The sequence below is a fragment of the Colius striatus genome, chromosome 11 (genome assembly GCF_028858725.1).
Source record: "Colius striatus isolate bColStr4 chromosome 11, bColStr4.1.hap1, whole genome shotgun sequence".
Classification (NCBI taxonomy): Eukaryota; Metazoa; Chordata; class Aves; order Coliiformes; family Coliidae; genus Colius; species Colius striatus.
The window spans coordinates 27,049,050-27,064,735 of record NC_084769.1 but is presented as its reverse complement, the minus strand read 5'-3'; the positions used below and the strand labels follow the sequence as shown (position 1 = coordinate 27,064,735).

At 36.4% G+C, this 15,686-nt stretch overlaps 1 protein-coding gene across 1 annotated transcript in view; it reads right to left on the bottom strand.

The window, feature by feature from the left end:
• The window catches only part of ITGA4 (integrin subunit alpha 4), a 40,032-nt gene that overhangs the window by 2,706 nt on the left and 21,640 nt on the right, over positions 1-15,686 (bottom strand). The window contains exons 15-27 of the mRNA XM_062005003.1: positions 13,892-14,046; positions 10,597-10,746; positions 9,400-9,476; positions 6,199-6,349; positions 5,411-5,509; positions 4,933-5,012; positions 4,507-4,593; positions 3,861-3,951; positions 3,035-3,142; positions 2,641-2,760; positions 1,262-1,381; positions 649-747; positions 331-450 (exon numbers count right to left, since the gene is read on the bottom strand). Coding sequence (XP_061860987.1) covers positions 331-450; positions 649-747; positions 1,262-1,381; positions 2,641-2,760; positions 3,035-3,142; positions 3,861-3,951; positions 4,507-4,593; positions 4,933-5,012; positions 5,411-5,509; positions 6,199-6,349; positions 9,400-9,476; positions 10,597-10,746; positions 13,892-14,046 — 1,457 coding nt within the window. The remainder of the gene's footprint in view (positions 1-330; positions 451-648; positions 748-1,261; positions 1,382-2,640; positions 2,761-3,034; positions 3,143-3,860; positions 3,952-4,506; positions 4,594-4,932; positions 5,013-5,410; positions 5,510-6,198; positions 6,350-9,399; positions 9,477-10,596; positions 10,747-13,891; positions 14,047-15,686) is intronic.

Here is a 15,686-nt window from a genome sequence, read left to right as displayed (position 1 = left end):
GACATTAAATGTGGTGCACCATCTCACAAAAGTGATCCGTTTGACATTAAATTATATAAATCATTTGCAAACATGATGATGCCATTTAAAACATGAGAAGAGATGTGTGGTGTTGAATAATGGAAGACGCAGAATACGCAAAAGATCAAATGAAAGGAAATGGAGAAATATTTTTAAAAAGCACAAGTTACAGGAGGAATTATGTTTCTTTAGAAAGGCTGGATCATAATAAAATATTATTTATCCTTTAACATGCCTTAACAGAGCCAAAGATCCATCAACAATGTGAATACCTGACTTGAAAACAACGGAGGAATACTGAAAACCTACCTTCCATAGTAGAAATGAAAGAAGCAAAAACAAGGTCACACCAGTTATTAAGCTTATTCCAATAATTAACACAGTAACATGATATTTTGGCTTTTGATGGTGCAGTCCTTCCAAGTAGACCTGGAAAGCAGAAAATACCAGATTATTTATTTTTTTTTCTCTAAAAAATATTAAAACAAACGTGGAAAATTAATTACATTTTTAATTACTCAACACAATACTCATTGCCTGTGCATAGACATGTCTAGAACTCCACAGTTTTAATTGCTGTTGGTTTTTCTGCTTCAAGAGGTTATCACAAATTAAGAGAATTCTTACATATGCAACTTGCTTGTCCTTGTGTAGCTCAATAACTTTGGCATTTTTTTCTGGTGAGGCTGTTCCTCTTACTTCAAACTTCAATGCTGATGCATCATCCTGATTAAAACAAAAAATCCCATCTCTTAAAAAATAACTTCAACACGTTAATTCCTACCCTGTAAAAAACAGTAACGCAGCTGCTCCCAGAAACAGAATCTAACACAAACACATGATGCTTTCTTTTTCTGATCACAAAGCAAATTAGTACCAGAAGCTGGAATGAAACTCAGCTGAATTTTACTTATGTCCACGTCCATGCTGCTTTTCTTAGAAAAGTACAATTATGAGTTGAAATTAAATCCCAATCCTGCAAAACCCAACCAGAATAGGCAAAGCAAAGCATACTATGAAATCCAGGGAAAATGTAAGATATGTATTTTTCAATGGTTTTTGGTTTTCATTCTATCACCTTGATGCTCAGCATTGAAAACATAAAATAGGTAAACACCCAAAAGACTTCGATACCATCATACCATTTGCAATATACATCAATACCTTGAATTTAAATGCAGAGAAAACTGCAAATATGCCTTGAAATATTCCTCTTAGCTATGAAAAAATCAGGTGTTACCATTTCTAAAAGTGAAGGAGTAGCTTCCAGCTGCAACTGAATGGTTGCTTCTTTTCCACTTTCCATGTTTCCAAGCTTGCAATATATTTGTAAGCAAAGGCTGTCATTTTTCATGCAGTACTGTATAAGGGAGAAAGAGGTTAAAACTGAAGATTATCAACTTTATCATCTTAGTATCAAAGACACTCAGGAACAGAGTAAAACAAAAAGATCCATGTCTGTCCTTGAAAAGCCAGAGTGGAACTCTGGGTTGTCATCCATCACTACAAATCTACAGGTGCTAAAGGAATAGTATAAGGGACCAACCTAATTGTTATAGAAGACAACAGGTCTTTTTTCTTTAAGTTCTATTTTGATATTCTAGTGCAGGCTGTCTCTGAATCATTGGTTGATGTTCCTTGTAACCTGCTTCAAGTCCCAAATTAATGTATTTTGAAGTGTCCAGCATCTTTTAAGATGGAAATTTTAAACAAAATTGTACTTTATGAAATACAAGTTGCAGGACACAGATTTCTATGTGAACAAACCCTCAAAAATGTCACACTAGAACAACAATTCTGGCGTGGATTACATAGTCAGGAATCTGGTCTCCGTAAGCAGATACAGAGAGAGGGATGAGCTTGAACAGGCCAGGGAGGTATGAGATTCCCCCAGATATTTTAAATAAGAACTTCTGAAGACAAAAGTGATTTCCATATATTTTGTAACTGTTATTGACTTTCAGTCACATTAAGTTGTGTTGTCTCCCTTGGCATTCACTTACATGCAGCATTCATAACACCCTTCAGTAAGAAGTTCCACCTCGAGTACTACTATTGGGTTTTTTTAACCTGGCTAAAAGGCCATGGATATTTGATTTGCATACTTCATGTAATGAAACTTCAGACTGTTTTTCCCACACACATAATTTTTTATTTGCTACTGAATTCCATCTGCAGTTGTGTTTATCATAGAATCATAGAAGTGTTTCAGTTGGAAAAGACCTTTAAGATCACTGAGTCCAGCCCTACCAACCACTAGACCATTACCCTAAGTGCAACATCCACCCATCTCTGAAACACCTCCAGGGATGGTGACTCCAGCACCTCCCTGGGCAGCCCATTCCAATGTCTGCCTGCTCCTTCAGTTAAATACCCCTATGGCAGTTCGCAGGTGACTGCTGCCCGCACTGACCTCACTGAGGTCCTTAATCAACTTTCTCATCTCAGTTCTTACCTCCCTCACTAAGTCACTTATGACTGTGCTGAACTTATCACCAGGTCCCACCACAAATCCTTGGAAGACTGCTCTGGTGATCTCATTATATAAGACATACTGTAGTCTTAAGGCTGATTCATACAATCATTTATTTCCTATTGATGCCAGAAGACAGACCTTACCATTTGTCTCTTAGCAGGCTTTGAAAAGAAAGTGACTAAATCCTTCAATATATTTTCATTTTTTTCTGCTGCACTGCAATTTCTGGGATATTTATTATAGAAGCACTGTCCAACTGTTGTCTGGAAGTAAAAATAACATAAGTGTTAAAATTTAAACATCAGATAAAAATTGGAATAGAGATTTCTGAAAGGCAAGAAGCTCAAAAGGAATGTAGATTTTACTTTCAGAATTCTGAAACTTAACAGAGGGCTGAAGGTCATCCTGTTCTTGTTCACTCTGCTTCACTGTAGCTAAGAAATTGAATACATACTTCATACCCAGTTCTGTGCTCTGCTTCTGTTTTTCACAGACTTCATGTAGCTAATAAAATTGTGTGAAGTAACCTGTGCTTACCTTGATATCCAATGCGTTGAATAGTTTGAAGTCATTGGGTGGAAAAGCATTAGGTATCATTATCTCCAAGTTTGTATTTGGAGCCATGCTTGGTCCTGCACTGATAACCTTGTGGGGAGGAACGTTACACATTTAAAGCTTGAATTTGTGGTAGTTGTTCAGGTTATATATACACACACGTATAAAGTATAAATGCATAAAACTTGACAGAATGGGCTAGCACCTGCATTGCTGAACTGTTACGAAAGTGGATTCTACTGGGAGTTGTTACGTTTTGCTTAATTCATTCTGTACAATTCTCAGTTCATTCTGAACCCTTCACTCCTCTGACCACAATGAGTAAGTAGTGCTGCTCTGCAATGACAACCTTGAGGTCATAGAGACTGCCTTTCAGGAGAATACACAAAAGGAACTGGGAGAGATTAATGTCTGACTCCTGCTTTTAATACATTAGAGACAGATCTGATACCTACAGATCCTCTTCTAAGGAGCTCTTAGTTCCTTTTGCTTACTGTAAGATAACTCTTTTTTAAAGTGTTTCTTAATGGAAGAAGTGGCAAGTCAGAACTCCTCTACCACTTTCAGTCCTGCTTGTGCCACATAATGGTCAGAGAAAAGTCAGTCAAAGATTGTCTGGGTCCAAAAAAGTGTTCAAAAGAGGGATTAACAGCCACTTCCCATCACTGAAGCACAAAAGTTGCTCACCATACTCTTGTACTTTTAAAAGTTCCCTTGTTGACTGTGTAGGCTGTCATTAGACACACTGAAAATCTAAGCATTAACTTCAAAACCAGGATAATAGGGTTTACATAGATGAAACTCTTACATGGAAAGTGAAGTTGATATTCTCCTTCATACATGTTACTGGTGAATCTTTCTCATTTGTTCCATAAATAAACGAAGCTGGTGATACAAATCTACAAAGGTTTAGAAGTTGTTAATTAATGGAATTGCTGTATATCATTAATGTAACTTTCTGCTCCATGCTAACTCCAATAAGATTGGTTCTAAGAAAATAACCTGAGTTTGCATTTAAGTAAATCTAGGAGCACTGAGTAGAAGTCCTCTACTTTTGCAGTCTTTCCTCTTTTAAAGGCAGATAAATTGGAAAGTTATAAATCCTCACCCAAAACTGTGCTCTATGAGAGCCCCACAGCAAGCCCAGAATATGGTCCAGGTTAAGCAAGGAATCTGAGGATCTGCTGCACTCTTAATAAACACCTCTTTCTAAAAAAAATATTCAGGTTCTTAGAATATGTTACTCTGTTAAGAGACAAGTTCAAACCACCGTACATATCATTGGTCTCATCTCACAGTACTGGAAACAAAATCTTAGAAGTGTAGGGGCCCGAGCCCAGGGCAGCTGTGCCATCTCATTCCCAGGGCTTTTCAGCTACAGTACACTTTGGAATTTGGAATAGTAACAAGACAGCAGTTCTATGGATGTACAGGAACAGCACTAGCTGACTTACCCATGAGTATTTAACTCAATCTCATACATTAAGGGTACAGCTAAAGTGAGTGTGTTATCCTGCAGCATGTTCCCTTCTTCATTTTTGCTATAAAAATGCAAGGAGAGAGAAATGAGCATGGAATGCATCATCATAGGCCATTTGTTGTTTCTGTAAACAAGTATTAAACAGACTTTTTGGGTTATTAAAACAAAAATATTCTATTGGTCACAACACATCAGGCAGTTAAAAAAAATAACATTTTAGACAGACAGAAACCTGTTCATTATTAAATATTATCTGGGTTTTGTTGGAATTTCCCTTTCTCTACAGATTTGGAAGATGTGCTTGCTTGCAATCACACTTCACTAAGTCTTTCCAGTGCTCCCTATTCGGTTTTCCAAAGCTGGTAATATTTTTCATTGAGCAATATTTATTAGACTTTACCAGGTAGTATTAATGATGATGTTGAGGTCTTCCTCTGCTCTGGTAAACGAGCTTGCATCCAAGAGGAAACTAAAATCCAGCTGTAGAACAAATAACATTTTCTTTGTGTCAAATGATCACCTTAACACAGTTTAAATAAAAATATTTTACTAAATTCGTTTAGAATTTCCTGCTCTAAAAAAGTTCAGAACTAAGAAAATACTTGCTCTTTGTGTCCTTTAATCCCTTTCTATTGACTTTACACATTTGTTCATAGCCTTACTTAGCTCACTTGTCTAGGAAGCCAAGCACAATCAGTTGATGCATAATAAAAACTATGTTGTCTTTTAATGCATTATTCCAGAGAAGATTAAGCAACTAATTTTAAAGGTAGCAGAGAGGCTCAGAGACCAACATGATAAAGGACATTAGTTGGGAATGAAGGAGAGATTACATATTTAGGGTGTTTTTAAAGCTAGGAACTTCATACATAGCTTACCTTGGATTTTTGATCCATATATAAATAACCAACACTGCACTCAAGTTTCACTGCATTAACTTCTTTATCTAATACTTCACAGTGGATCTGTATTTCTTCCTAAAATAAAGGACAAAATATTAATGATTGAAAGAAATATGTTCTTTTCAGACTTCAAATTACATGCATACACTGAAATTGGTTAGTTTCTGATTCCCTGAACTAGCTGTTTGTTATTTCACTGATGCAACTATACAGAACGCTCAAGTTATTAATGACTGCTTTATCACATCCTTATAGATTACTGTATCCTGTTACTTTATCTTCTGTTTACTAATGGTGAAGCAAGACACATGCATCAGACTCAGACCCACTCGAGGTTAAAGTCAACCCCGAGAGCAGTTACTCTAAAAAGGCAGAAAGAGAAAATAAGCAGATTTATTATTTCATTGTAGGACTATGTGAAAAGAGTAGATTCAATCAGCTCTTTGTGATCGCTGAAAACATGATCATCAGACAAAAAGTACTAGTGACATCCTGGGATGCATTTAGAAACATTAAAAAAAACGTTTCACATCCTGTTATTGAAATTATTTGTCACTTGTATTGTTAAAACTGCATGTGGTTTAAGTAGCTGGAAGTCTGAGAGCTTAAAAACTGGAATTTCGTGAGCTTTTTTAGGGAGGATAGGAGTGGAGGTTGTCAGTATCTAAAGAAACTCAGCAGTCCATTAACATAATTAGAAAAATACATATCTGAAAAAGAAAAATATTATAGGAATAGTGTTTGACAGATTTTTTTGTTCTTACCAATTCTAAAATTCGGATGAAATAAAGGCCTTTAGGGATCTGAATGTGGAGGACAGTTTCATATGCATCATCTCCAGCATTAAGCAGAGAAATGTTCAACAATAGAGTCTTCATACTTCCAACAGCAAGATATGTTTTCTTATCATGAGGCCTATAAAAAATATTGTCATCATATAAGTGAAAAGTAACTGTGAACAACTTGTATGCAAACATTTTCCTTCACTGCTCTTTTACTTAATTTCATTCGGTTCTGACAAAGCTCAGCTGGAGGTCATTGAGAAAGCTTTTACTCACTCCTGTAAGTGAAGGTACTACACCAGTTAAATGATGCTCAACTTCAGTGTTGTACTTTTTCAGGGCCAAGGTTAATAACGCAAGAGCAAGGAAATTGTTATCAGATCAGTCATGCTTCTGGCTTTTACAAGATAGGACTTCTCACTGCAGATGAGAACAGCAATGTGCTACTGCCACAGGATTTTCAGACATTTCAAAATTCACTCTTAAAATATAGGATTGAGTTAGTATGAAACAAGTCGCAAAGAGGGCAAGGGAACAGACCTGTCTTCTGATCTGTGTAATGTTCTATAATCATGTTGCAACATGATTATAGATACCCTATGGGAGGCTAAAAGTAAACTTCAGCTTGACATTAAAGTTTAATTAAGACTTGTAGAAAAGCTGCCTAGAAGTAGACATTTATCAGATATTCTGGCTGAAAACCAAAGCATTAGTCACTGAACACCTTTGGGAAAGAAACTGGCACTTAGCAAAGCAACAGAAGGTAAAAGCACTGCAGAGGCAGATAAGTTCCAAGACAAAAGCGAATTAAAGGAAAACACAATGTTAACATTTCAGTAGCTTGATTAAGTCTAGGTTAAATTTTAAAGTTGTTTTACTAGTTATATGCTTACTTATGTTTGCTCTTCTCATATGCATTAAAGCCAAGCTCATTAACAAAAGGCTGTCACAAAGATGCTTCCCAGCTTAACACACAAATACACAAAAGCACCAGGTGCACATCTGGGACTACAACAAAGCTGAAGTAGAGCTTTTCCCTGGTAATCATATTTCATTCTTCATTAAAAAATGCATGATGCGGACTAGAAATTTACAGAGCAGGCTAAAATCTATGCAATTCAAACAAAACATGACAGTATGTAAAGCATTACATTGCCACCTCTATTTGATTTCATTCTTTTAAGACTCAAAGTGCTTGCTTTGCTGTTCAAGGATAATGAATGCATTCTGTCTAGACAAAATAAATTAATGCTTCTCAGCTAACTAATTTTTAGTCAAGATTCCAGGGGCACAGTGTATTTAAGGTGATACTTCACACTTTATCAAGATATTTAGCTTGTTTATTTACACTGAAAATCTGCTACTGGTACCTAATGCCAAGCATGTATGTTGTAATCTGTTTTCTTTCCTTAGAGCTTTGAAGTACTTACAAAACTACATTGCTAATCTCACGAATGGAAACGCTGCTCAGCCTTTTCTCTATGACAAGTTTATGATCGTTCAAATAAAATAACCTTTGAGCCTAAGAACATGAAAGGGCTTAAGGCTCATGCTACAGGCCACCTGTTAAAGCAGGCAGAAAGATACTAATCTCATTCTGAAATCTATGAAGATGAAAAAGCTTGTGCTCAGGATCATGCTGGTGTGATTAATCAGCATTATGTGACTGTCATCATCTTTTGGTGTCATTTTAGGTTGTTTAACCTAGTACCTTCATTTAAATACAGTAAAACTTAAAAGTGATAAAGTATACAAAAAAGTCCTGTTCACTCACAAAATACCTAACTAGCTGAGATTAACAAGAGGTACAATTTCTCTTTTTGCACACCAACAACCTGTATTTCTCGCAAAGGTTGCTATGATGAAATGTAACTTAAAATCAAATCAGTTCTCAGTAGAAACAATGGCACTTAAAACTTCCTGAAGAGGATGCTAAATAGAAACATATCTCATAAAGCATTGCTTGATGCAATTCAGATTGTGTGAGACAGCAATAATTTTCTTTAAATACTTTGAAAGTTCATTAGTTATCTTGCATAATAACAGGATTTAAACATGATCTCTAATTGGAAGGAATGGGAAAAAAAAGAAACATACTAAAGGGTGTATAAAAAAATTAGGGATGTAAATGAAAAAAAATCAGAGAACAAAATTAATTTTGGAAAGTGAAAGTTATTTCATGCAGGAAAAAGGAGTCTAAACCTCACAGAGCACTCAGCCATCTGGTGTCTCAATCAGCAGTATAAAACTGAAGATGTAATGTTCTCAAGTAAACGAGGAAAAAGAGCCACTGAATTATTTTATAATTGAAATCATAAATATAACAATGTCTTAGTAGAAAACTGAAGTGTCTGCTTTGTACAATGCAAGTACATCTTCTTAAGAGCAGCAGAAACAATTGGTAGCCTGTCAATTTAACAGTAGCTCTGATGTCTACATATTAGAATCATAGAATGGTAGGGGTTGGAAGGGACCTTTAGAGATCACCTAGTCCAACCCCCCTGCAGAAGCAGGTCAACCTAGATCATGTTGCAGAGGAATGTGTCAAGGCGGGTCTTAAAGACCTCCAAGGAAGGAGACTCCACAACCCCTCTGGGCAGCCTGTGCCACTGCTCTGTCACCCTCACAGTGAAATAGTTTTTTCTTATGTTTAAATGGAATTTTCTGTGTTCCAGCTTCACCCCATCACCCCTTGTCCTGTTGCTAGATACCATCGAAAAAAAGGTATGCCCCAGCCTCCTGACATCCACCATTTAGATATTTGTAAATATTAATAAGATCCCCCTTCAGTCTCCTCTTCTCCAGATGAAATAGCCCCAGTTCCCACAGCCTTTCCTTGTATAATATTGAGTATGCATTGTGCTCTGTATCTTAGTGCAGTTAGATAGGAAGTATAGAATGCAAGTTTACATTTTTGTGAAGAAGATATATTTCAATGAGCTGTAAAGTCTTCTAATTATGCAAGATCAGTTCTTCAATGATATACATTTCTGTTACCTTTCCTGGAAGATATATGATTTTAAAATATTCCTCAGCTAAACACAGCCTTACTCCTCATGCTTGATCAGGGAGTCCGTCATCTACTTTTGCAAATTAATAGTCTTTGCATACAAAAGATTAAGGAATAATGAGGTAAGATCTTAGCAAGCATCTTTCAAAAAATGAAAGCTGCTTTATACTTACTTTGGAAAAGCAACTTTTCCAGAAACTCTCAAGTCAGCAGAACAGTTTTCTTGGGAGCAAAATCTTGCAAAAACAAACTGTAAAAGACAAAATTATAAAAATCCCAAGCAAACACTTTAGTGTATCATCCCTATTATATCTAGAAACCAAAAACAACTCCCTTGTTACAAAGTAGCTGGAACTGGCTAACAGCTCTTGCTGCTTAAAAACAATGCACTCAGCTTCTGACTTGCCATCTTCCAAACACATCCTACACAACCAGAATAACAACAGAGGCTTTCAGACTTAGTCTCTTGCAGTTAAACCAACAAGTGTATCTTCAGCTTTCAAAAGTGGTACATAAAAAAGGCAGAACTGAGGTCTCTGCAGTTTTTCCTACGATACTGTGCATTAACTTTTGCAAGAGAACACAGACTTTACTTATCCTAATGTCAGTAAGGTTTGATAAGACTAGAGGCACATTTATGTCACCATATTCAACAACTCTCTCTAACTCTGCCATAAAACAAAGTTCTGAATGAAGATGAAAACCAAAAGTATGTCATTTAAAAGGAGCTTCTCTCTGTCTCAGAGTTTCAAGAGTCAACTATATGAAGCTTAACTGTTTGTGAGAAGTCATAGCATGTTGATGACTATTTGGTAGTTCAAAAATGAGAGCATCTTGACTTTTGCTTAAGTCAAAATCTATAACTCTTGGTAATTTTTCTGGAGGGAAAAAAGGTAATTTCATACTCATTTCAGGATACAGAATAGACTCTTTTCCCCACAGACTTTTTGTTTAAGAACTTGCAATACCTTCACAAAACTAATATTACAGCAACATCACTGAAACATTTTAAGATTAATACCAAAATAATATCCTGTATTTAACAGAGAATTAGTTTTAAAGAACAACGTTATACTGGAGTCATCCTGTGTAGTTGAAAAAGAATATTTCAAAGAGTGATTTTCACACCTCTGTGTTCTGAGTTCTATAACATTGTATGTTCAACCAAGTTTTAAAAATCATAACAAAAACTCTATACCAGTTCTGCACAAGTGTTTTTTTTTTAAGCAAAGTCAGACACTTTTAGCATTCTGGTTTATTAATTAACATCAAGGTACTATGCATTCCTTCACATACTATGGATGTACAAAGCTTTTTTTAACAAAAAGAAGTGAATATTTACTTACTGCATTAAAAACATGTACACTAACCTTGCTTTTTATAATATCTTTTTCTTTCCTCCGTTGAAGAACAGGTTGAAGTGGTGAAAATTCCTGAGCATTTCTTTTCTGTAGAATGTGGTGTCCCAGATGATAACTTGCTTCAACATGTACAGGTGTCAAGATATCCCTTACATCTTTCTATGAAAATTGGAAACCTAATGAGTTAATCATATAAGACAAGACATGTATGCTTATGTTTTAAAGATTATAAGATTCTCTAGAACTAACTTGAAGAGAAACGTGTATTTTTTTACAAGTAGAATGATTCAATATGCTGTATGGCTCATACACTTTTCCAGAAAGAGGTAATCAGAAACACAGAAAAGCATAATAGATTCCATAACAGCATCAGACATTTCAGACTGGAAGATTCATTTATTAAAAGAAGACTTATTGAATAGCAAACCTATTTCTGTCAGTAATACCCAGCTATGAAATGCTGTATTGCCCAAATAAGAAAAAGCAGGCACAAGTTGGCTAAAATGGAGAAAGATGGCCAGTGGGATAATGCCAGTCCAAACCCATGGATGTTTCTGTATGAAATCCAAGGGGGTTCTTCCATAGTACCACTAAACCGGGTCATGACCACATTTTTTTTTCTTCCTCTTTATTTCCCATGCTTTATTTAAAAGTTTAAATTCCTCAATAAATGACTGTTTTGCACACAAAGCCTCGACTGTGGAGGAATGTTGCAGATCAAAGCCCAAACTGCCTACTTGTCAAAACTGAACAGCTTGAAACTCTTGAGTACTAACAATAGCAAACCTGATTAAATTATTCCCTAAGTGTCAGAGATACAGACACTGATTGACCCTCCACATGGCCACTACTTTAACTCTTATCTGCAAGCTTGCTTTGGCCAAATCACATATTAGATAATTCACAATAATTTTCCACAAGGTCTTCTCTGCATCTGCTTTATATTACTTCCATTATGCTAATTAGCTACTAATTAGTCTTTTCTCAAAATACACACAAAATACATAATCTCTTGCAAGAAGTATACTTCACAGACATTCACACCTACTTAACTTTAGAAGCTTCATACAAGTACAGAAACTGCAGTGGGTGGAAGGAGATGCTTAGAATGCTATTAATTAAGAATTTAAAAGAAATGGAACTATATGGAGGAGCGAGCGACTATAGGAAGCGATAAGCCCAGTCATATCCCTACTCCCACAAAACTACCTGCAGATGCTGGTACAGTGACCTGTACAAGGTCAACTGTCAGGCAGATCTCTCTTAGATTTACCAAACTCTTACAAGTTAAGTGGCAATTTGCTCCTGTAAGTAACATTCGCTTAGGGGCAACTACCAGTTGAGATGTTTCTGGGCAATTTTCCAGCATATTACATAAGGTTTCCTTTCTATCCTGAAGCTTTATCATGAAGAATTGGTTTCTAATGGTGTCATAAACAAAAAAAAATAAGTAAAAGATGGAAAAGGAAGAAAAATACATGAACAGTTTTTCCCTGCAGGTTTTTCTATAGCTGTAGAAAATTGGGTCTATTTCTCAGCCTCTGTGCAGTGCAGGATCAACTGAACCAGCTGCCCTAATAGATGTTTGTTTCAAAAGGTCACAGAATTGCTACCTTGAGGATTTTAAAGAAAAGGCTAGGCAAACTCGTCCATGATTTTATTACCCTTGTTTCCCTTTACATCTAAATATTCCCTGTCCTTAGTATTTCTTTAAAGAATTCTTTTTACTCTTAGATGAGGTCTTATAGGAGATAAGTCTAGTTTTTCTGAGTTTAATAAAACACAGTTCCTCTGTGTTGTATTGTTTGACTGTGGACTTCTTCCTATTTATTCTCCAAATTTTGTTGGAATAGGCAAGCTTCTCAGATGTTCAATAGACTGAATCTCTTTTATTCTTTCCTGCCCAGTGACTGGCCTTAAGAACATTATATCCTTGACCTGATTGCAGTTGTTTTAACTTTGAAGACAGGTCCCTCATTCATCCTTCAGAGGCATACAGCAAGCATGAATATGACAGTTTGTTTCCTCCTGGGCAACAGTGACATTGAGACTACAACTGGAGTTACAGTCTTACTGATCAGGTTCTTACTAACTTACTTCAAACTTAGTATCATTCCCAATTTCAAAGTATGGTTGGTGTTGGATCAAATTCTACTTCTGGAGAAACCAACAGTCAACTTGCTCCTGTTGAGCAGCTCGTACTTTCTCTATTACTGGTGTTGCTACAGGCCTCCCTGCTTAGCAGACAACTTGCAGGTTTCCAACAGCATCCCGCTGAACACCTGCTTACTCTGGCAGAACTTCTACCTCTGTGGCTTCTCCTCTGAAGTACTTCTACCAGCAGATTCCTTCCACAACAAAGTTGCCTCTACACTTTCACAGAGAGACAATGTAACTATGTTCACTGCTAATCTGGTCTGGGATTCAGGTTGTTATACCCAGGAGAAAATAATCTCTGTGCAGATTTCACTTGTGTAAACAGAGGAATGGAGTGATCACTTTTTCAGCACCGTGCACATTCTTTATATTGTTCATCTCTAAATTGATTCATGGAACTCTCATAAGTGCTCTTCTGTCCTGTTTCCACCTCTTGATTATCTGAGTATTTCCCTTGCACGAAAAAAAAAATCAAGTTCTTGAACTTCATGCCCTGACGACCTTTGGCTCCTTGCAACAAATCCACAAATGGACCACACTATAAACCTCGATCTATGGACTCTCTTCTATCAATCCTTATTTCACTTCCTATGGATCAGGAATGGGTTCTTTTCGTATCAGGTGAGTCTACCTCATTTACTTAGAGAAGAAGGGGTGCAAGACCACACACATGTCTTTTGAAATATTCTGTGTAATTACAAGTTTGAAGATTTTACATTAAGGAGTACACAGTTCCATCAGAGATGTTCAGCAGGAAGTGTATTTTACACGGTATCTTCTTGGTTGCCCCAATCCAACCTCAATCTATGGTCTGTCATTCATAAAATAGGTCAAAAATTATCAAGAATACTCATGTTCTATTTCATCACCGTGATAGTTATGCATGTTCTCACCAACAGAAGAGATGTCAGACCCACTGACTTTCCCACAGAAAGCTGAGAAAGCATCAGAATTAAACCAGAATACCTCTGGAAGTTATGAACACAAACATTATACCTCCAAAATGATGTGGTGCGACTGTAAACAAAGTAGGTCCTTTCATAGAATCACAGAATTGTAGGGGTTGGAAGGGACCTTTAGAGATCTTTCACAATGGTTGTGCTTTTTGAAAGAAAACAAAGGATTTACAGGGCAATAATTACATTACCCTCATAAATGCTGGATGATCTTTGCAGGCAATACTCTTGCTGTTAATCTTTAAATTTCCTGAGATTGTATCAGATGTTCCATTGGAGGAAAAATAAAACCTTGCTTGTGTATCCACTTTTCTGTCCACGTCAATGCTGAGATTATAAAGCAGTACTGCAAAATAAACCCCAGGGAAGACAAAACTGTTGTGTTAGAGTTTTCATGAATTTATGATAGATAGAAATTACATCTTCTGACACATTTCCTTAAGTATGTTCTGTATGACCCATTTTGAAATGATCCGCTTAAAAATTCTCTAACATAAATCCACACCTAACATAAGCCTCTAATCTTCTGAAAATGGACTGCATCATAACTGAACTCTTATACATGCTTTTACATTAGAGGTAGTCTTGACAAGTTACATTTATAGTTTTCTACCAGAATCTATTTAACGAAAACCTGCTTCAGGTACTTAGAGTAACATTAAATTGAAACAAACAGGTAAGACTACAGATACTGACAAATACTGTTTAACTTCACAGTTTTTTCTACTAAAGTTAGCATGAAAGGTTGTCATAACAAATTGCAAATAAGTTTCAGAGCATTACCAATCTACTACTTCTTAATCTCTGCCAATAGCTGAGTTAGGATATCTAGAATTTCCTCCAGCCTTATTCTATTTAAGTTGAAAAGTCTTATGTCCAAATCCATCCAGTCTGACTGCTCATCTTTCACAACAAATATGGATTTCAAAAGATCTGAACTTGAAATTTCACAGTTTATTATTGGATGTGTTCTCTGTAATGTGCTTGCAAAGAATATGCTCTTATACAGAAGGTTTAAACAATTTAATTTGCACGGCTCTTTGGAGTCTACCAATAGCATGTGACAAGTAGGTTAAAAGCACCCAAGAATTAGTCAAATTTAGACAGTAAACTATTTGAAATAAGTTCACCATGAATGTTCCCTCCAATAGATACTGTTTCAAGAAATATCAGGTTTTGCCAAAAGCAAAATATGCATTACATAAAATTTAATATAAGAAACACTTTTCAGTAATTTGGATGGGCCTTTGATCTCTTTCACATAATGTTCCATAATGGTATGCTCAGGTGCTTGAGCTGTTCTAGGAAAGGAGTACCTTTTCTCCATTGCTAAGTGAGCAGACTGCATCCTACAGAAGTCCTGTAGCGTTTGGTCCATGTCTGCAAGGACTGCTTTTAAAGGACATCTGATTATCATGCTGAATAACCCATTTGATTCCACATTAAGGCCTTCACCCACCATTAATTCCGTGCCTAATTGCAAAGCAACAGCCCAGACATTTGCATGTGGAAAGTTCAGACAAACTTGACATTTACTCCTGTTGGGCCCTGTGCAGAGCAGAATCTGGTCCCTGGGCAGCTCTATGGAAGAAAGTGTTCAGAGAATATGTGCAATCTATTTTTCTGTGAACCCTAATGACAAACTATCTCACTTAAAAACCTGTCAAAATGACGGATCTCATTATTATGATGCTGTGAAGGGGACCATCCAAAATGGCATCATTAATGTGAACTCAATTGCACCACTGTCAGGTAAGTTAACTCAGGTATCAGCAATAGTGTAGCTATAATGCCACTGGTTTGGTACTTCCGCAAAACTCACTTGAAAACATTGCTAAATGGCTGTGCACAGCCCCAGCTGAACTCTTTAGCCTCACAACCCAGTAAGCCAGCTAAAAATTAGTCTGTCTTTGTCTAAATCAGTTGTCATCAAAATTTTAGGTTACACTGTTGACATAAGAGGCAACTTGGGAGTTCTACCTTCAT